This window comes from Rhamphochromis longiceps, linkage group LG22, assembly GCF_057381845.1.
Source record: "Rhamphochromis longiceps isolate RC_006_pf linkage group LG22, R_longiceps_female_GT1.1, whole genome shotgun sequence".
Lineage (NCBI taxonomy): Eukaryota > Metazoa > Chordata > Actinopteri > Cichliformes > Cichlidae > Rhamphochromis > Rhamphochromis longiceps.
Window position 1 is genome coordinate 18,935,247 of NC_140577.1, and position 20,592 is coordinate 18,955,838.

The window sequence follows — 20,592 nt, forward strand, 5'->3', positions numbered from 1 at the left end:
AATATCAATGTAGAGTAAATGCATGGCAGTCTTTTGCAGCGTGTTCATTGTGGATGTTATCACTATGACAATGAAAATACCAACCATCAGTCAGCCTCAGCGGCTGTGTAATTGTTGCATCAGCAATTCCCCTGAATTTACCAAAGATTGTTAACGATTTCCAACAAAGAGACACAAAAATGTTTGAATAGTTTATAGAAAAGTGATGAAGGAATGAAAAAAAGAAACCTGATACTTGCTATGAGTCATTCAATGGATAACTCTTGATCCAGGAACGTATAGTGGATCTGGAAGATACTATGATCAGTAAATCTTTATTAATTCCTTCATTTGTTTCAGTAAATCAATTTAATTTCACATTAATCCATTGCTGATTGTTATAATATTAGTTATTTACTCTTTACTTTGGGATTCCTTTACCAGTGCCTAACGTTTATGCATCACCTGAGTATGATGCTGTACTTTACTTCATATTACTTGAAGCATTATCTACCACAGAGCCCTGAATAAGCTGTTATTAGAAAGTTATTAATAACAAATGTTTCATAAACCATCGGGTCTTTATTTATTAATAAAGACCCGATGGTTTATGATATTGTTGCTGCTGTTTGCGCTCTCTCTAACGTCACCGTGACTCGCTTTCTTTCTTCAGAAGACTACTGTTCCCATAGTTCCAGAGGTGTAAAGTAAAGGCAGCTACGGGTGCCCGGATGGCTTTGACAGTCAGGCACGTTGGAGAGGCACAGCCGAGACCGGAGCGCACGAGAGACAGAGAGCTGGAATTGCAGAGGCAGAGACGCACGGGCGCACGGTCGATTTTCGCCTCCCGCATAGTGGGGAGTCCCGCGCCTGTCACCCCAAACCGAAGCACAGTGTTCGCAAGCGGCTGTGTCAGCACCTGAATTAGAAAGAGGACGGTGAAGCAGCACCCCTGCTCCTTATTTTTTACATTTTCTCCCCTTTCTGTTTTTTTGCTTTCCCGTCTTTTGTGGTGCAGATATTGATGTGAGCCAGAGGAGCGGTTTTTCTGTTGAGCCGCTCGAGACGGTGGCGCGCGGCGGGAGAATACAGCGTTTACATTGATGTGGGAGGACTATCTCCTTCCGACACGGGGAGCTGAGATGAAGGGGGAATGCTGTTCGCTGACGGCTGCAGCCGTCAAGGCAACGGCTCCGTGACCCGGGCGGGAAGAGGAGTGAGCGCCGCCGCCGACAGCTGCGCGAGCCCCTAGCCAGCGTTGACACCGCAACAGCTCCAGCGGGCAGCGCGAGCCCCCAGACTCTGTGTCCCTTGGTGAGTGCGCGACCTATGTACAAAACATTCAAATTTTGCTCGCCGTCCACTCAGCCAGCTGTGCTGCGCACCTCTGGCTTTCTTTCTGAGTTTAAAAAAAAATGTTTTTCTTACACTAACCTCATCGGCGCAGTCACCTGGACGGAGCTCTGCATGCGTGCCGCTCGTGCTGCTGGGTCATCTGGGCTTTACTGTGGGCATGCAGCGTGTGTGTGGTTAGACCTTAAATGATGATGTTCAGACACACGCGCGTGCGCTCACACACACATACACACGCGCGTGCGCGCAGTGTAGTTCCGTGCGTGAACCCAGTGTACCCTCACCTATTTTTCCTCACTATTTGCAAGATTCTCACCTCTTAGCCTCATTATCACTGAATATATATGTACAGTGAAGGTAGGGCAGCAGTGTACAGTAGCACCCCGGGTACTGTCACACTTCTGACACACAAACACAGACCCACACACACATATGTTCTCTTCTGTTCGTTTAATGTCTGCACAGATTTTTACCTGTGGGTCAGCTTGATTGGACTTTTCTAATATCTATATATTTACATATCAGTGTGCATGTAGTACAGATGTAGCTGTGAGCACAACTCCTGCTGGCGGACAGATGTTTTTCTGAAGCAGAGCATCCATCCAGCCCTCTGGTTTCCTTCTCGGCAGCCCCCCAGATCTGTCACGGCAATAAGGCAGGACGCAGCAGCAGCACATCCTGCAGTGGCAACAGAGGCAGTGTGTTGGAGACAAGGCATACTCATGGTGGTGATTATCAGCTCTTGTCTGTGGTTTAGTAGAAAAGGAGGGAGGGGGTGCAAAGAAAAAAAGGAGAGAGAGAGGGTGCAGAGGAAGTGCAAGAAAGGAGAAGAAGAGGGGATGAGAGAAGTCAATGTCAGTGTCTGGGCAGTGACAGTTCGTTATTTAAGGGCCCCTCAGAGACGTGCACAGGCTGCCCTAGTGCAGGTGCTGTTAGTATGCAGAGTGATGCTCTGTCTGTCTGTCTGTGTCTGTTTCTCACTCACACAGTCTCACTCTCTCAGTGGCTGGTTGAAGAGTGAGTTCTCTTTTTGGCAGGTCCACTTGGACATAATGAATAATTTCAACCCTCTGAATGCTGGAATGAAAAGGAAATGGCCTTACCTTGGCATTCAGCCACTGTCTGTCAGACTTGTCTTGAGTGCATGGTAGTGTGTGTGTGTGTGTTTGAGAGAGTGAGTGACAAACAGAGGGAATGTGAACATATAACAGCTTAGGCCCATTGTGCTTCCTACCTGTGTGAGCGGGGCTAGTTGTCATAGCAACGGCCTTGTAGCTCCGTTGATGTTCCTCCTGTCCTCATTGGCAGGGTCAGCGCACCTAACACACCACATCTCGTCTCAAATCTGAGTGTGTGTGTGCTTTGGAGGTACCTTTTGTTTGTGCCTTGCTGCAGTTTGTAGGCGTATAGGTTGATGGCACAGACAAGTCAGTGTGTGTGTGTGCGTGTTTTGAATGTGTGTGTCTGTGTGCGTGTAACAAAGATACACCCTGCTGATATGACAGCCGACAGCTCAACCAATCACCTGTTTCCTCTCTCTCTGCCTATCAGCATGTGAGGTTGCCATAGTCAGACGTCCCCTTGATATGGAGGTCGTCATGGAGATGGAGAAGACAGAATGGACGCACATATTCACCTATAAGCGCACGCACACACACACGCACATAAACACACACACACAGGGCATGGAATGGTACAGTATAGCCACTGACTTCCACTGATTTCTCAGTGTCTTGGCAAGTTTTGAGCTAAGCAGGATGGTGCAACCTGTTGAATGGAGGTTTTGATGCATCAACTCTGCACACAGGGCTTTTCACGTCAGAGCCAGGATCATTGAGTAAAACTCTCTGTGGTCTTGTGACAAATCATCTGCTTAAGTTGAGCCGCACACACAAATCGGGATGCACCTTTATATTGGCCAAATATCTAACATAAAATAATGTTTACCAATTTTGTGCTGGCTAAACCTTCAAAGATATTGTGAGGATGATTCGAAAGACTTTGAAACAGTTGAGTTATTTTTGTCATACTGGAGATTTCCGTTTCTTTGTTGTCAAGGTGTAATAAATAACTACAAAAAACAAAAGAGAAAAAAAAACAGAAAAATGCCACCATTCTGGCAAATTTTTATAAAAATCTGCACTGGCTCATAGCTTCATAATTGGTGCATTCTTGAATGCAAACAGCGGAGATTAAATCTGAAAGGATATCCTATAGGAGATTGGATCTGTTCAAATGCTTATTCTCCAAAAAGAAAGGACTCTCCTTAGTTCTGCAAAGCATCTGCCTTCTAGCTGTGTGCAAAACTGGCTGAATGCAACAAAGTGAAGTTTTTTTTGTTGTTTTTTAAACAACAGCTGAAGATCATTGTGGCTCTCAACTCTGAACCCTTCACAGCAGCACTCAGGGAAAAGGGAATTTAAACCATTATCTTAAATGAGTCCAGCAATTAATAATACTTTGTACTTGAAATGCCTCCCAAAATACAGAAGTAACTGATTGCAGAGCACAGATTAACCAACACACCACAAATAAGCCATTCACTGTCCTCAAAGCAACAGAATTTGGTTGGATAGCGTTCAGAGTTGTTAGCGGTTCTCTCTAAAGCTGGGATTTTCACCTCGATTTGCCCAGAGGCCATCTTTATGCAATGACAGGAGGCCAGAGGCCAGTTAATAAACAAACAATAATATTTCTAGTATAAAACAAATAAACATTAAAAAGACCCAACCTTTTTTTTAAGACCTATGTAACATATCATACTGCATCCAGTTGTTCCACTGTGCTTTAGCTCCAAACGGTTACATGTAAACCACTCAAACACAACCTGAACCTCTTCAGTCAGTTTTATTAAAGGAGTTAGCCAGCTGGCATCCTCTGGTGGGTCTGATTTGTCCTCTGAGCCTAAGTTGAGTATCGCCATACAAACAAAATTAATGCTTATTTTGCTGTTGTTTCTAAATCATTGGTGGAAAAAAAGGAGGAAAAAAAACCTGACATCATGTACTAAAAGACCTCTAAATTAAATGTAGAGTGAAAGGACATGTTTGGGCATATTTAAAAACTTTTTCTCTGCAACAAGCCACTATTGGCAAAAAATAATAATTAGTCACTACTTTGTCCTTGGGGTGAAGGGTTCCGTCTTTTATGACTCTTTTTAATCTAATGGTTACCTGAAGTGAAATAGCTTTTGCCACAGGCAGGTAAACGTGGTTCAACTCCCCCCCCCCCCCCCCCCCCCCCCCCCCACACACACACACACACACACACGCACGGATGCACCCACACACACAGCAACCGTTTAGCATTAGTGTAAGCAGTGTTTGTATGCTCCATTCTGTCACCTCCCACACGATACATTCATAAAACGGCTCCTCCGCGCCAAAAGCGGTGACTCAAGAGGAGACATCTACCCTTCTCTTTTTCTCTCGCCTCCTTCCTTCCTTTAACCCCACTGCTCTCCATACACCTGTCCTCCAGTCAGTGCCACCCTCCTCCCCCAACACACCTTTCTTTTTTCCTCCTTTCACTTGTCTTTTTCACTCCTTCAGCCTCTCCTTTCCTATATGTCCTTCCTCATCCCAAGTCCTCATTCTCTTCATCCCCCTTACCCCTACCTCCCATACCCCCCCTCCAACGGGTCTGGTTGCAGCCGGTTTGAGTCTGACAGTGGAGAGGAAGCACCGACCTCTCACCTCCGGAGGATGGAGCGAGGTGCGGCGGGGTGTGGGGATAGGCAAGAGGAGAGGGATGATGGAGGGCAGTGGGGTGGAGGGGGAGGCTGCTGAGGGAGAAGGCGAGAGAGAGGTCAAAGAACAGGAGGGATTTGTGAGGGAAGAGAGCTGGGGGAAGGGACGGAGGGAGGGAGAGCACATGAGACAGAGAGAGGACAGAGGGGTCAGGAAGGAGAAAGGGTGATAAATGAAGGGAGAGCGGCAAAGATGGAAGTATGGGGAGGGAAGGATTGACCGGCGCAGAAGGGATGAGAAGGAAAGAAAGACAGAGTGTGAAGCTGCTGTGTACCTCCCTAACAAGCTGGACAGAATCAGCTCAATTATTAAAGAGGAGCGAGAGATGGGGAAAACACGCAGACACAGACGTACACGCACGCACAAGAAGCATCTCTCCGTGTCTGGGCACACAACACGATCGCATCATCATTATCGCAGACACACACACACCTATCTGCACATGTGCAGCTTTGTGTTTCTTAGAGTTTCTGTCTTTTTTTTTTTTTTACAGCTGTGTGTGAGTATACATGTGTCTGGGTATGTGTGTTTAAAAACAGTGAGTCAGAGGTTAAGCAGAGACTTGTTAGTGATTCTCCTCAACACGCACCCCCCCCACCCCCCTACTAAACCCCCCCCCCCCCACCCAATTTGGCTTCAGCGCCGTCTCAACGTTCCACCAGCGTGGCTTCAATGTCGTCCCATCAATATGAACAGATAATCAGAGCACTAAGGGGTCTGTCTATAAATCCCCACTGTGAGTATAGTTCTCACCCTCTTCCCTTCCTTTCTTCTCTACCCTTCTTGTCTGTCTTCCTCCCTCCTCCTCCTCATCTTCCTCTCTCTTGCCCGTTCCACCCTTGTTTCTAGTTCTCTTTCTTCTTTCCCTTTTCCCTCCTTCTCTGAGGAAGTGTATGCCCCCAAGGGACGAAAAGATTCGCTACCTTCCAAGAGAGAAAGAGATTGTGAGCGGCTCTCTCTCGATATATATGTGTGTGTGTGTCTATGTGTGAATGTGTGTCCTCCACATATGTGCGTGCCAGGATGATAGTGTGTGCGTGCGTGAGAGTGAGAACACACACTTCCTGAGACGGAAAGGGAGACGGCGAGAGAGAGAGAGAGAGGCAGGGGATGAGCAAGTGAGGAGCAAGTGAGAGACTGAAAGCAGGAGGCTGTGGAGGGGGGAGGAGAGAGAAAGAGATAAGAGAGAAAGACAGAGACTAGTCGGGGAGAAGGGGGAAGATGGATGAATGCACTGCGCACCAATTGTGTGTGTGTGTGTGTGTGTGTGTGTGTGTGTGTGTGTGTGTGTGTGTGTGTGTGTGTGTGTGTGTGTGTGTGAGAGAGAGAGAGAGAGAGCAATGGTAAAGAGATGCAGGTAGACAGAGAGGGACGGAAGGGTTTCTTATCCTCTCAGCAGAAGTCATAATTTCTTAGAGCGTGCACAGATGTGTGTATGTGTGTTTCGTGTACATGCCTCATTGTGTTTGTGTCTGAAAGTGTTACCTCGCACAGGCTTGAGGCCAAGAACCACAGCACAGAGAGGTACAGTGGTGTAGCGCTGGTGTGTAGTGTCAGCCGTACACGTGTGTGTGTGTGTGTGCGTGCGCGCTTTCTGAGAAATGTGTATGTTGAGGCTGTGGCTGATGAGCTGTCAGTACCTACAGTTGGAATGTTCACAAGGCGGCCATTGTTGTTCAAACAGCCAGCAGCCTTCTCCTTGGCAACGGGCGCTGCAGCAGCGTCTCCCACAGCAACTGTGGAACAGGAGTATGGAGGGAGGAGGAGGAGGAGTCAGGAAGTCAGGGCCGCAGCACGGAGGCCCCTCTCCAAAACACTGGCCTCAAGGTCTGAGTGTGTGTCGGGGTCCAAGCATCTGGTTTGTGTGTCCTCAATGTGTGCGCTGGATGTGCGTGACTGTTTTCACGTGTGCCGGTATGTGTGGCTGTTAAGTGTGGGTTTTCATCAGTGTCAGCGTGTAGCGTGCTTCAGCGTGTGTGTCTGCGTGTGTGCGCACCTGTGTGAACTGTAAGTGGGAGTGTTTCTGTATTTGCACCTAAGTGGTTGGTTTCATCTTCCTGTATTTGCATGTGTTTGTGTATGTGTGTGTATGTGTGTGTGTTTTTCCAGACATATCCCTGTGTATGTGTGTCCTTGTTCATGTGTTTCAATGTGTGCGCACATGTGCACACTCCTCGCTGTGCCCAGCTGGCGCAGTTGGTCACATGACCCGAATGAGGGGCGGCCATCAGCAGCGCCAGTAAACTGCCTGCAGGAGAGTGAGAGAGAGAGAGAGAGAGAGGAGAGAGTGTCAGGCTGAGTTGAAGATGAGGAAGGGGGTGTTGGGGAGTGGGAGCTGTGGGAGAGAAACTAGGGGCAGGAGGTGGGTGGTAGTGGTGGTGCGAGAGTGGGGGGTACTGGGGAGATGAGAGAAGGAACATTGAGAGAGAGGAGTGAGGAGGGGCTAAGGAAGGAAGGAGTAATACGGTCCTGCTCGTCTTAAAATAACTACAGCATGTAGGTTCCTGCAGAAACAACAGGAGAGAGACAGGCAGACAGTGAGACAGTCAAATGGGGGGTGTTGTTGGTGGTAGTGGTGGTGGAGGGTCCTGGTTTTGTGTTGTCTAGTGTTTGGAGCTACTTCTCCAATCCCCTGTGTGCATCCTTGGCTGAGCTGCCACTGTATCTGCTCTGTGTGAAGTCTGTTTACGTTAGATGCGTTTCTGTCTGTCTGCCTCTTTTTGTTTGTCTGCACATATGGTTTATGTGTTGGTCTCTGCTCATTGATATGCTTCGTGTGCATCCTTGGTGTGTGTACGTGCGTGTGTTCGTGCGTGCGCGCACACGCCTACTCTTGGCAGGAGATACAGCGCGCGCACTGATGATGGAGATCATTAGGAATTTCCTGCAGCTGGGAAGGTGGTTGCAGAGGGGGGGGGGCAGCAGGACGGGTGGGATGTGAGTGGGTGAGAAAGAGAGGAGAGGTCAGAGTGAAAGAAGTGTGGGTGGGTGGGTGTATGCGTGTTTGGGGGGGGGGGTCTGTATGTAAAGGGTGTTCCTTGGACTGTCTGTGTTTGACTGACGTGTGTGGATGGAGCTGCAGCTCACCAGGGTTCGGTTTTGTTCTGAGGGGATGTTGATGGTAATTTGTGTGCGGGGATGTCGGCGGTCTGTACGTAACACCGCTTTGGCACACTTACCAGCACCTCGAGCTCTCAGACAACCCAGGTCTGCTGATCAGAAGAGTTTGCATATGGTTAAAGCTTAGCTGCTCACTGTTTTTGCCTGTTGGGCTGCAGTGCACTGCAGTTGAGACAGGACCTTATAACTTGAGTTTTACTCTTTGTTTATTGAGTTAAATTAAAACTTTTGAGAAATTGGCTAAACTAATAAAGATTCAATACTGAAAACTTTTTTTGGAAGGGAAAAAATACCTATTATCCAAATGTCAGACAGCTATTTTAAAGCTGATGTCTAAGTTCTGTTTAGGTTTAGCTCATGTTAAATGAGGATATTCTTGTGTATTGTAATGCAGCTCAGAATGAACAAAGTTAAGTCTTCCTTCAGACTAATGGAAAGAAACTGCTCACATTTAGTACTTTTACTCTTCCAGACTTTCTCTTCTGGGCATTTATGCAAATTAGCGCATATTTAACAGGATAATACCTCATTAACATAAGTTAACATAAAATTTCATAAACTTGTATTGTCTCACTACAAGGAATTGACTGATAAGAGTTTCACGATGACTTACTACTAATGCTCCAACTTTTTGCCTGTAAATACTACTTTCCAATAAAAATGTGTTGACAGTTTTACAATTCGTAGCTTTAGAGTCTCTCACACTCTGAGCTGGAGCTCTCCACTTTACATACACCAGACTCTTCAGTTTTATTCCCGTCTATATTCTGAAGAGAGATTTGTCCCTATATTGTTCAGAGGTTGATTTATAGTATGATTTAATCATAAAAATGTTTTCCTTTTCTGGTTGTGAACAGCATTTTCCAATTTATAAAGTGCCAAACGACATTCCCTTTGACTCTGCAGATAAATATTATAATGTAACAAGAATTGTGATCCTGGCTTTATCTGGTGTTCAGTTTTCCCTTCTGGAAAAGTAGGCAGATTAGTTCATATTTAGATAGATAATGCCTTATTTGCATACGTAAACCTGAAACCTCAGCAGAACTTCCAGTACGTACAAAAACACCTTCATGTAAGTAATCAAGTGTGGCATATCGATTTACCTGTATTGTCTTTCCTTAACCCTTGAAAACCTACTAGGAGTAACCCTTGAAGGTCTTTTCTGAACTGAGCAGTTTCTGTCATATTTCAGGCCCAACAAAATGACTGGATCTGAATTTATGAGGGTGGACTTCGCTTTTCTTACTAACCACGTCTTCACTGATATATACTAAGGTGTCAAAACTCATCATACAGGGTAGATCGTCAAATGTTGCATTTATGGGCCAAAGTGTTAAAGTGCAACATCAAGTAATGCTCCTATATGGTACTGACACTACGTAATGTGTAATGTGTGAAGCTGGAGCGACAGCGCCAGTCAACGACTCAACAAGTTGCTTGGTCACAGTGTCTCATTGAGAAGTGTTGGATAACCGAACGTTATATTCTGGATATCAAACCAATCGCAAACAAGCAAACAATAAAGCCTCGCATCTACAAAGACTTAAAATTATGATCAAATAGCCAAATGTGAGCAATATCAGCCTTGCATTCACCTATGGAAAAGGGGTAAACACCCCAAAACCGCTGCCTGCACGCGTGTCTGCTACATTTTTAGAAAGTACACACACTGTTGCTGTGTTTTTCTCATGTTTCCGTTCACCGATGATTTCCGTGGAAGGATTTTATTGTTGCGTGTATGTTTGTTGGAGCCGAAGGTTGGGGTTGCGTCAGGGTTGAGGTGATGGAGCGACGAGAGCCTGACGGTGTAGTCGAGCCGCTGCGCGTTGTCACTCAGCCTCTGCGGACCCCTTGACCCACTTCCCCCTCCCCACCTCTCATGCTTCTCTGCTGGCCTCACATACACTTTTTCCATCTTGCTCCCTCTGTTTCATCCCCCCTTCTTCTTCTTATCTGTCTAAACCTCTCGGTGGAGCCCCCTCCTCCCCTCACCACCTCTCTCTCTCTCTCTCTCACTCACTCTCTTCTCTATGTCCCCCCCCCTCCCTTACACCCCCCCCCCCATGCTGTTTCGGTGCTGCTGCCTGTCTCTTAGCAACAACTGCACACCCGTTAGAGCTCAGTGAGTGCTTTTACAAACACACCCAGGAAGACACACTTATACACGAGCACACTGGTGCGTGCGCGCACAAACACAACCATACACACTGGTTCTAGTTCCTCATTGAGGGTTTCTGCTGGCAGGCCTGTGAGTCTGCAAGCCTTTGTGGCAGTGAGATAGATGGGAACAGAATAGATATGCTTTACAGCTACCATGTACAGAGTCATTGCGCCTCTTAGACTAGCACCAACAGGCCAGTGGCCCAAACTGGAAATTGAGAGGTTCGAGTCTCTCTCTTTCTGTGTCGCTCCCTCTGTTTCCTTTCCCCCGCGCTTGCACAATTAGACCTAAAAGTTTTCCGAGAAAAAAAAGAAAATGTGCAAGATGAAAACTGTTCAAACAGTATCATTCATACGAGAGCTGCTCTTTGTGAAACAGATTCAACAGATCATCATGTGGGAGCAGCGCGCACCCTCGGCTGTTTTCACAGAGACAATACTACGCGACTGTGTGTTCCAAAGCCCCAGAGCCATTCACAGCAAAAAATGCACCAAAACGCATTCACTACGTATGACGGTGATTACATTGGAATGGCGGCTGATGGATGCCAGGAGTGTTTGCTTAAAACAATGAATCACAGTGGGAGCATTTGATTGGCTGGCATCTAAAACCCTGTCAGAAAACCCCCCGCAGAGCACAGTAGAGGGATATTTGCATGTTTGTCTTTGTTTGGCGTGTGATCGTGCATGGGTTCACATGTGTGCGTGACATGTCTGTCTTTATGTGTAAATCGATGTGCGAGTGTGTGGGAGGATGGAGCTGTGGGGGCATGTTTTGCATGCGCGTTTGCGTGCTGGCATGTGTCGCTGGTGCGTGTGCGCCTCTGAGTGACAGCGCGTGCACGCATGTGTGTGCGTGAGCGCAGCGAGCGCATGTGACGCAATGCTTAATTAAAGCATGTGCTCTTCTTGTTCTCTCACAAACTGGTCAGATGAAGCCTTAATTAATGAGCGCTGTTAATTAGACGAGAGAGAAAGTGAGAATGAAAGTGGGAGAGGCGGAGGAGGGGTGGGGGAGTCTGAGGTAGCGCTGGGAATGGGGGGGCTGTGTGGGTGAGAGGGGGGTTAAAGAAAGTATGTTTAGCGTGTTTGTGTTCATCTCCATGTTCGTCTGTCCCAGTTGTGTCATTCCTCAGAGCAGCAGAGCACCGAGGTTTGCTCTGCTCCATGTGTGCAGCCGCAAAACTCTGCTACAGCGAAACTCTCCCACTTCTTCTCCTCTACTCCCTCTACTCTTTTGTCTTCCTCTCGCCTCCTCTTCACCAACTTTTGCTCCCTCATTTTGCCAAAAATCTGTCTGCCTGTCTCTGCCCCGCTACCGACTCAATCATATCTTTCACCTTCCTGTTCTTCTTCTTCTTTTTTCTCTCACTCTTTTCATATGTTCTCACCCATTCACTCTCCCATTCTCTCATGTCTCACACTCCCCCTTTCTCCATCCCCGCCTTTCTCTCTCTCTCCCTGTCCTTCACCCTCCCTCCTAATCAGAGCCATATGTTGGAGAGGGAGGCAGGGAGATCTGACGATGGACATAATTGTGTTGAATGTAGACCGTGCGGTACAGTGTTGGGAGTCAGCCATGTGCGTATGTATAAATTAAGTTTGCAAATGTTGCGTTTACTTGTGATTGGATGCAGTCACATGTGAGTCTCACACCACACGGGGCTGAGATTTCACAGCACTTCTGCCTGCACTTCTCCCCATGCTTTGGGTTTCTATAATCCCTCCATCGCTCCTGTCTTTCTGTCACCTTCATGTCTCCATCCTCTTAACACCTCTCCATTCACCACCTCTCTGCTTCCCCCTGGTGGATGTGATTATTCACACATTCTCATTCTTGTTGCACCCTCAGAGTCTAGAGCTTTGTAATGCATTTGGAATAGTTTTGGTGAAACGTGGCACGAGCAGTGACAGTGTGTGTGTATGTGTGTGTGGGCGCACGCACCCATGTCTGCTGTGCGACATGATTCAACAGTTGAATTTCTTTGCATTTTTCAACAACATATACGTCCTCTCACTCAAATATCGCACATGCGGCAAAAACATTACTGTCGCGTATTGATGATCCTCTGAGTATTTATACCAGCATACGCTTGTACCCACACTATGCTGGAACACATCAGAATGAAACACTAACTACAATTAGACTTTAAAAATTTATACTGCAAGTCATCCTCCAAAATAATTGCATGAGATAGTGCAGCCCGCACCAAAATACTGATTCTAGTCTGGCCTGATGCATGCTGTGACATCATGTACTAATCTCTTTTTCTCTTGTTCTTTCTGCTCCACCCTCCTCCTTTCTTTTTTCTCCTTTCATTTCCCCCCACTCCGCATTTTCCTCCACCTTCTTCAACTCTTTGTCCCTTCCCCCTGTCTGTATCTCTATCTTTCTTTCTCTCACTCCAGCAACCATGGGCAAAAGACAGGAGCAGAGGGGAGAGGGAGAAGTATGTGAGCTCTCCACTGCAGTATTGATGACCCAATGATCCCCTGCAGAACAGAGCCAGTCAGGCAGACAGAGTGAGGCTCAACTCAGAATCAAAATCAGAATCAGTGCCATGATCGTTTGGTAAAAGCAACAAATTGAACAGGATATGAATGGTAAATGTAATCTAATGTTGTAATGCTGCTGTGTGGGTGGCACAGTTAATAGAGGAGAGTGCATCATGGATTAGGTTTATGGCCCATTGCCAAAAATGTTGACGATTCGATTTCACAATCGCAATTACATCTCTGCAAATTTTTCTACGTGTTCCATAATTTATGCTTAGCAAAAGCCATTTTTGGGGGTGGGGAGACTCATGGGGTTTGGATTAAATGTCTTAAATTCAAGGAGGAGGTTTTAACATATTTATGGGCTTACTTTTCAGTTGGTAATATTGTTTTCGTATCTGTCTTTAGGTTTTTGAGTCTGCTTGCCAGCTGTTAGAGGACGACAGCTACAAAGAAGAAATACCCATTTACATAAATCTGAAAACATCCATCTTTTCCCTGCCTCAGTGCCAGCAAAACTGTGTCCTGAATGAGTAGCTTATCAGATCACCTGCATTCAGGCCAAACTGGGGCTCCAGTGGGCTGTGGTGAGGCTCGGGCTGAAGAAAAGGGGTGTGTGCCGGGGCTCGAGGAGCTTGAAGCGCTCGAAGGAGCGGAGTTCTGGACCAGGGAGCTCACGCTCCAGGGGGGGTTCCAGGATCCTTCTCATGATGGACTGACGCTGGTAACATCCGACCACATTCCCTCCTCCTCTCCGTCTGCCCTGGCCAACGGCCTCCATCTTCAGAGGAGGCTGGGGCACAGCAGTTGCCGGCGGCGGCAGACAGAGACTCACACGACTGCTGAGACACATACGTTTGCAGAGACGTTTCGAAACATGCAAACACACATAGACCCAGATGTGCATGCACAGGCTTTTTCTCATGCAAATATGGAGAACTGTGGACTCACGGATGTGAACTCACACGCAGCTTCTGTAGGGCCAGAACTCTCCAAATCTCTTACACCAGAGGCCATACACTCACCGCAGCCCTTGTCTTTGGCGCTAGGCAATCATCCTGCCTCCACCAATCAGCTGGCAGCCCCGGTCCGAACTGCAGAGACAGACGTGCCCTCAACATTTTGTCCAGTCCCTGCTGGTCCAAACTCAAACACTGACTCCTCCCCACTTCCCATAGAGACAGAAAAAAAGTATGCACTCCGTAGCTCTGGACGTCCCCGCTTTCCCTGTCACCTGCGCAAATCCTCACGCCTCCGCAGAAGCATTGAGGATGGGGAAAAAAAAGCAGGGAGGGAAAAGGGAGGAGAGGAGGATGAGGAAGTATTAGAGGAAAAGATCTGGAGGGTAAAAGAGGAGGAGGTGGCAGTTGGTGATAAAGAAGAGCATTCATCTGTGGAGGCTGTTCTCCCTGCAGTTACCAGTCACACAGACACTGCTCTTGCTCTAACTGTACCTAAACCTGTTCCTAAAGCTATACCTAAACCTGGTCCCAGACTCGGCTATAGACCTGGACCTAAATCCAGGTCCAGGCCCTCAACGAAACCTGTTCATAAAGCAGGCCCTAAAAGTGTAATGAAACAGCGTCAGGCAGCCCAGGCTATCCACGATCACGCTACTCCTCATCTCTCATTTGGGAACACGCCCACAATCCCTGGATCTCTGCTAACGATGAAGGAGGAACCCGTTGCGGAGTTGAGGGTATGTCCTCCCAGTAATGGCAGACGTGGGCGTTTTGTTGGTGTAAGTTTATTTTTTAGTCACATATCGCTGCATCACCACTTCTTTTTGACATTACATATAACGTCATATTATTCACTAATGAACATTGAGTCAATTTGCTGTCGCAGCTGTTTTACCTTTGTGTCTGCTTTACAGGTGAGGAGGATTGTTGTCAAAGTGGCACGCATTCCAGTCAGCCTTAGCCGGCGACAGAAGAGCTACAAAATTTCTAATCTGGAAACGATCACGGGGACGGAAAAGAGTAATGATGGCAACGTGGAGGGCTCAGAGGCAGCCCGAGAGCCAACTGCGCTCCTCCGAATGAAAAACAACGGAAAGAGTGTGATGGTGATGTTCCCTCCCGGAGAGCTCCCTGTTATCCTCAAACGCAGGCGGGGACGACCGCCTAAACAGCCCCTGCCAGGAATACAGGGGGAGCCTCCAAATGCTGGGAACCCTGGTGGTAATGGAGACCAGCCCAAGAAGCCCCGAAGGCGGCGACGGACTAAACTCCCTTATCCTTATCCATCCTATGTTAATGACACGAATGATGTGAAAACCGAATATGGGGATGTTCTCTCCAAACTGGCCTTTTTAAACCGCCAGCCTCCTGTGACTGGCCGCTGCTCCCCCCCTCGTTGCTGGACACCTAGTGAGCCAGAAAGTTTTCATACCCCCTCAGAAAACCCTGGAATATCCACCCTGCTCCACCGGCTCACTGGGTTTAGACGCCCACGGGGTGGCAGAGGAGGAGGTGTTGGACGGGGAGGAGGAGCAGCAGGGGGGATCGGAGGCAGAGAGTGTAATAAGAGCACCTTCAGTGACTTCTTTGAATCTATCGGAAAAAAGCGGAAACTGAGCCCCCTGTCTGAGCATGGATTACCTAGGAAAAGAGGGAAGGGTGTGGGTGGAGGTGGGGTGGGCAGAGGAGGCGGTGTAGTAGGAACAGTGCCTGGGGGTGAGAAAATAGTCAGGAGGAGACGTATGAAAAAAAATGGTGCATTCAAAGGGAGTGGGGTGTCCATGGGGCAAGACTGGCCCAATGGGGCAGGTGGCTGGGGTGAAGAGGGACCTATGGATAAACAGAAAGGCTTGGGTGGGTATCAGCTCTGTGGAACTCCAAGGGGGGGCTTCTCCTCCTGTGAGCTTGGACGGGGAGGTGCCTACAGCAGCCCAGGTGGGAGCAGAGGGGTTGGGCCAGCTGGGGAGGACTCACAAGGCCTCTTCGCTGGTTATTTCCGATCACTGCTCGACTCTGATGATTCCTCGGACCTGCTGGACATCTCCTCCGCACAGTCTGACCCCCGCAAAGCTTCATCTACCCCTGGATACGAGCCATCCAGCCCAGCTACCAGTCACAACTGGTCTACCGCATTCTCTAAGTGGAGCACTAAGGGTGCAAGTTCTGGGGCGGAGGGTTCAGGCCAGACACCTGGCTCCTCAAGCAGGCCTCCATATAGCTATGCCAGCCTTGCCCAAACATCCCCCACCACTTCTACCTATCCTAAATCCACTCCTCCATCTCTCTCACACTCTCCTAGCTCCCCCCATCCCGCCTCTTATGGCCACTACTCTTCTGGCTACTCCTGCTCCTCTCCTGTGGTGCCACAGAGATCCTCAGACTGCAGCTGGTCTGGTAACAACATTGGCAAGGCCAACCCTGTCGGTCCAATGGGTTATTCTAGCTATCAAGCCACAGCCAAGCGGGGCTACGGTGGATATCCAAGTGCAAGTCATTCCTCTGCAATGCGGGGGGACTCAACAGGGCCGACGTCACCTGGAGGAGGATACATGTCTGTGGCCAAAAGTAGCCCCTTCAGCTCCTCCTCCCTAGAGGGTTACAAACAATACAACCCCAATCAGTGGAACTTCAGGTAAATCACTTCTACCACTCAGGTGTCATTAAAAGAAATCCTACATTAACTAATGGAAGTAAATCTTAAATTATCACACAAACATTTGACTTGGTTTTAATGAAACTTAAATGTAAATGTAGGTAATTAAATATTTTATTTGACAATAAACAAAAAAAAGGTGCAAATCAGGCTTTTAGATATCTGAAAAACCCGATCACGTCTGATGATTATATTTCTCAGGATGAATGTTTCACTCCAGCATGCAATTTTCAATATCACCATGCCCGCCTTGTGAAAATTAAAATTTTGGCTAAATATTCCTCATCCTTACCCAGCTTACAAGTGCACTGTCATAGCCTGCCACTGAGATTTCTCCTGTTACTGATTTGTGAAACTGCAACAAAGAGCAGTGAAAACTCTTTTGCACAAATACTGCTTAAGTGTTTTTATTTATTGTATAATACATGTTGGTATTCTTATTATTTATTTTTTTCAGACAAGGTTACAGTGGCTGGTCAACAGACAGCTTTGGACCTCAGTACCATGGCTATAGTGAATATGGATCCAATGAGTCCAAAGACATCTTGGATATCTCAAACTACACCCCCCAGAAGGCCAAGCGACAACCTTTCCCTGAAAGTTTGTCAGAATCTTCTTCTGACTCTTCACATCTTGGCTCCACAGCCACTAATAGTGGCCCTAGTTCCACATGTGGCACGTACAAACAGAATGAGGTTGTTTCTGTTAGTGGAGAAGGGGGCCAGTCAAGTCTGTCCAGCCTGGAGAAGCTGATGATGGACTGGCATGAGAGTGCCTCGGGACCTTCTTATAACTGGAGCCAGAATGTCCTCTTCCAGGGCGGGGGGACCAACAAACCCGGCCGCGGTCGCAGGAAACGGACTGAGCCACATTTAGAAAAAGAAGGAGTTTCTGCTTTGCACTCTGATTCCCCATCCAGTCCCTCACCAACACCTGCTCCTGGACCTAAGCGCGGAGGGGTCGGAGGACGGGGCAGGGGGTCGAGAGGAGGCAGAGGAGGTCTGTCTCCCTGTCAGAGGGAGAGGCCAGCGGGATCCAAAGGGAGGGGCAAGGCTGCGTCTACGTCAGCGGTGGGACCAGCGGTGTCTGCTGTAGGTCCAGAGGGGTCCGGGCTGTTTCAGGAAGGGCTGGATTATTACAGTGGAGACAGTAGCAGCCTTTCTCCTTTGGCCACTCCTAATCCTGCGCCACCTTCCAGCTACCTCCAGGACCCCTGTGAGTACCCCTCCCCCTATTCTGCCCACCCCTCCACACCATCCTCTGAGGAGCGATATCCGGCCTTATACCCTGGAGAATCCTCCTCTTCCCTCTCACCCAGTGTTTCCTCTCCCCCTTATCCACCCAAGCCCACCCCTCCTCCACACCAGTCCTACCACCTTGTCCCCTCCAGGACCTTCTCCCCCTCTTGCTCCCCCTCACCACGGCTAACACCCCACTGCGGCACTGCACTCAGTCCCTCGCACCGCCCCCCTCTGAAAGACCCCCAGTTTTCGCAGTACGACTCGCCCAGCTACTGCAGCTCCCCCTACTGGTACGGACAGACATCGCACAGCGGCAGCCCAAGCCCACACGCTCACTCAAATACAGCTGTGCACGCACACAGCAACCCGCACGCAAGTCCACATGGGAGCACACCGGCTAATTCGCTCTCTAGCCCAAATGCAAACACGCACACACATCTGACTCCAACTCCGCACGACGCACATCATCCCAGCACACAGCCCCACCTGAGCTCACACACAAACACGCATCCAACATCGCACCTACAGAGCAGCCCTCTCTCGCACTCCAACAATCAACCCCACCTCAATGCACACACCAACCTCAACACCCACCTCCCTTCGCATACACACTCCAACCCCAGCCCCGGCCTCCATTGCCATGCAACACCTATGCTTTATGAGGAGCGCAGCCCTCCCGCCGCCATTACCCCACACAAGCGGGATATGACCTCCCACGCCATGAGCACGGGCCATCGGCAGGGGCCCTTGCCTCACTCCCCGTACCCCAAACCTCCCCTGGACTCCTCGCCCCATCAGGAGGACACTAGTGGCTACTCTGTGCCCCAGCAATCCTACCAAGGCATGGGACACCGCTACCCCTCCCAGGCGGCTCAGGGTGGCGGGGTGCTGTGCCAGCTCCTGGACCCAGCCGGTGATGACAGCTTCAGCGTCACAAGCCTGTAACGGCAGGTGAGTGACTGTCGAGGACAACGTAGGTATGGAAAAGGGTGGAAATGCATAAATAGATCCATAAACTGTTAAGCAATGAATGTTACATAATATTCAACTGGATGTAGAAGCAAAATCTTTTTTTTTATTACTGTTTTGTTATTATTAGACTTACCCCATAAACATGATCATAAAAGGCCAATTCATATCTTCAGTGTATCTAGAACACCAACAGTAAAGGCAGCTTAAAAGACGATGTGTGCTGATAGCACTTATTTGCAGAGCAACACTAACAACAGTATTTTTGTCCAATGATAAATGGAACAGGTCACCTTTTAGTAATAACCCATCAAAAACAATTTAAGCCTCGTCGTGCGAAGCTTATATCTGTGTGCATGAGCAATTTTGTGCCAAGCAACTTTTACAGTAAAAGACGCTACCTTTAATCTGTTTTTGAGCTAATGGGGGGAAAGGACATCAATAATAAAATTGTTTCTTTTCTTTTTTTTAGATCTAAGATACAAAATACTTTAAAAAGGGTGTAGGATGGTCTCAAACCAAACCAAACAATGCTAAAGACATGGGTTCAAAGTTGCATGTTTGAGCCCTGCTCTGCACACTCTCTAGAACCACATTTGCACATTCTTTTTGCCAATTTAATGGAGGTTACAGGTGAATTTGAATGTGTTTTGCTGCAGTTTGTATTTCAAAACCTCTCTAGCTTGTTAAACCCCATATATTTATCTTTAGGCTGAAATGCAAAAGTGCAATTTTCATCAAAATGGACACATCGCTCTGACTAAAATATCCTAAAAATCTTTGTTTTTTTAATAGAAAGTGTCTCATATTACTTTTATTGTCTCTTCTGATCTCTTGTTGTCTCTCCCTCTCTCCGTTTTCCTTTCAGGTGCATTCGATTCAAGCTTTTACAGATTTGCAAACATTTTTTCTTTTTCTTTTCTTTCTTTTCCTTTTTTTAAGGGGACTTCTTTGTGAGGGACTGCGAAATGAAGGGTGAGAATTTAGCTGCCAGCTTTTGGACAGTTAAAGCTTTAATTCTCCAGCACTGACAATCAAGATCAACTCACGTACTCGAGCATGCACATACACAAATGCACACGCACGCGCAAACGCGAGACACGCTTGCGCGGATTTGTTCACTACCTAAACATGACCACATGAAGTCGTACGTGTGCGCACTCACACGCTGGAATGAGGGAACGGCCAGGAGGAGCTGACAGATGAATACCAGACGCTGACGGACAAAGACAAACCTATCTCCTCATCCGTTGGAGTCCTGCTGTGATACATGGAGGACTCTGTTTCCCTTAGAAGTCTAACTCACCAAATCTTTGCGTTATTTATTTTATTTTTTCCCTGTATCTGCAATGTGGGCAAACTAAGATCACACTACTCGCTCTTTCTCTCTGTGTTTATTTCCCCTGTTTTCTCTCCTCCTCTGCTAAACCAGCAACTGTGTTCTGCTCTCAGCTCTGCATTTCTGTCTTGTGCCCAAACTCGAACCGCATCTGAGCCCGAATCAACTTCTGAAATGCCATAAGCCTAGCAAATGTCCCTCTCTGTGCACTCCTTGTGTTGTGTCCCATAAGAGAAAAAGTGGACTCAATCAGTTTCTGCTCTTGAAATACCAGCATCTGTACATATGACTCCAGCTCCAAGCCAGGGGGCCTCTCTTTCGCTGTGAAGGCCCATCATCAACTTGCCCTCCTCTGCGTTCTGCCATGGTTTCTCTGCTCTGTGGGGTGGGTGGGAGGGAGGGGTGGGGGGTTGGGGATACTGCAGCATGGAGACTTAACATCCTGTGTTTTGCTGTTTTAACTAAAAGGGAAAGAGACATTGAAATTACACAACGGCCCCAAAGAGACTCTTGTTTTCTCTGTGTGAGTTTGAGACGGAGCGGCTGCGTTCGTGTGACATGCATGTTT

General features: G+C 47.9%; 1 protein-coding gene across 6 annotated transcripts; it reads left to right on the forward strand.

The window, feature by feature from the left end:
- The first annotated feature begins 709 nt into the window (after positions 1–709).
- Positions 710–20,398, forward strand: ahdc1 (AT hook, DNA binding motif, containing 1). Of its 6 annotated transcripts, none has more exons than XM_085395181.1 (6): positions 710–1,293; positions 12,774–12,968; positions 13,269–14,601; positions 14,737–16,454; positions 16,933–18,693; positions 19,554–20,398. In XM_085395181.1, the coding sequence occupies exons 3-5, from the start codon at positions 13,390–13,392 to the stop codon at positions 18,659–18,661; spliced, it is 4,659 nt and encodes a 1,552-aa protein (XP_085251307.1). In that variant the 5' UTR covers positions 710–1,293; positions 12,774–12,968; positions 13,269–13,389; the 3' UTR covers positions 18,662–18,693; positions 19,554–20,398. The 6 variants fall into 6 exon arrangements, with proteins under 6 accessions (XP_085251307.1, XP_085251309.1, XP_085251305.1 ...); XM_085395183.1 differs by having other exon boundaries at positions 19,628–20,398; XM_085395179.1 differs by having other exon boundaries at positions 16,933–18,667.
- Positions 20,399–20,592: the final 194 nt, after the last annotated feature.

Bases quoted from the DNA above. Each gene is read 5' to 3' on its own strand.
- ahdc1 (XM_085395181.1), top strand. From the start codon at position 13,390: ATGAGTAGCTTATCAGATCACCTGCATTCAGGCCAAACTGGGGCTCCA. The intron at 14,602-14,736 runs GTAAGTTTATTT...TCTGCTTTACAG, and splicing joins GACGTGGGCGTTTTGTTGGT to GTGAGGAGGATTGTTGTCAA. The intron at 16,455-16,932 runs GTAAATCACTTC...TATTTTTTTCAG, and splicing joins CCCAATCAGTGGAACTTCAG to ACAAGGTTACAGTGGCTGGT.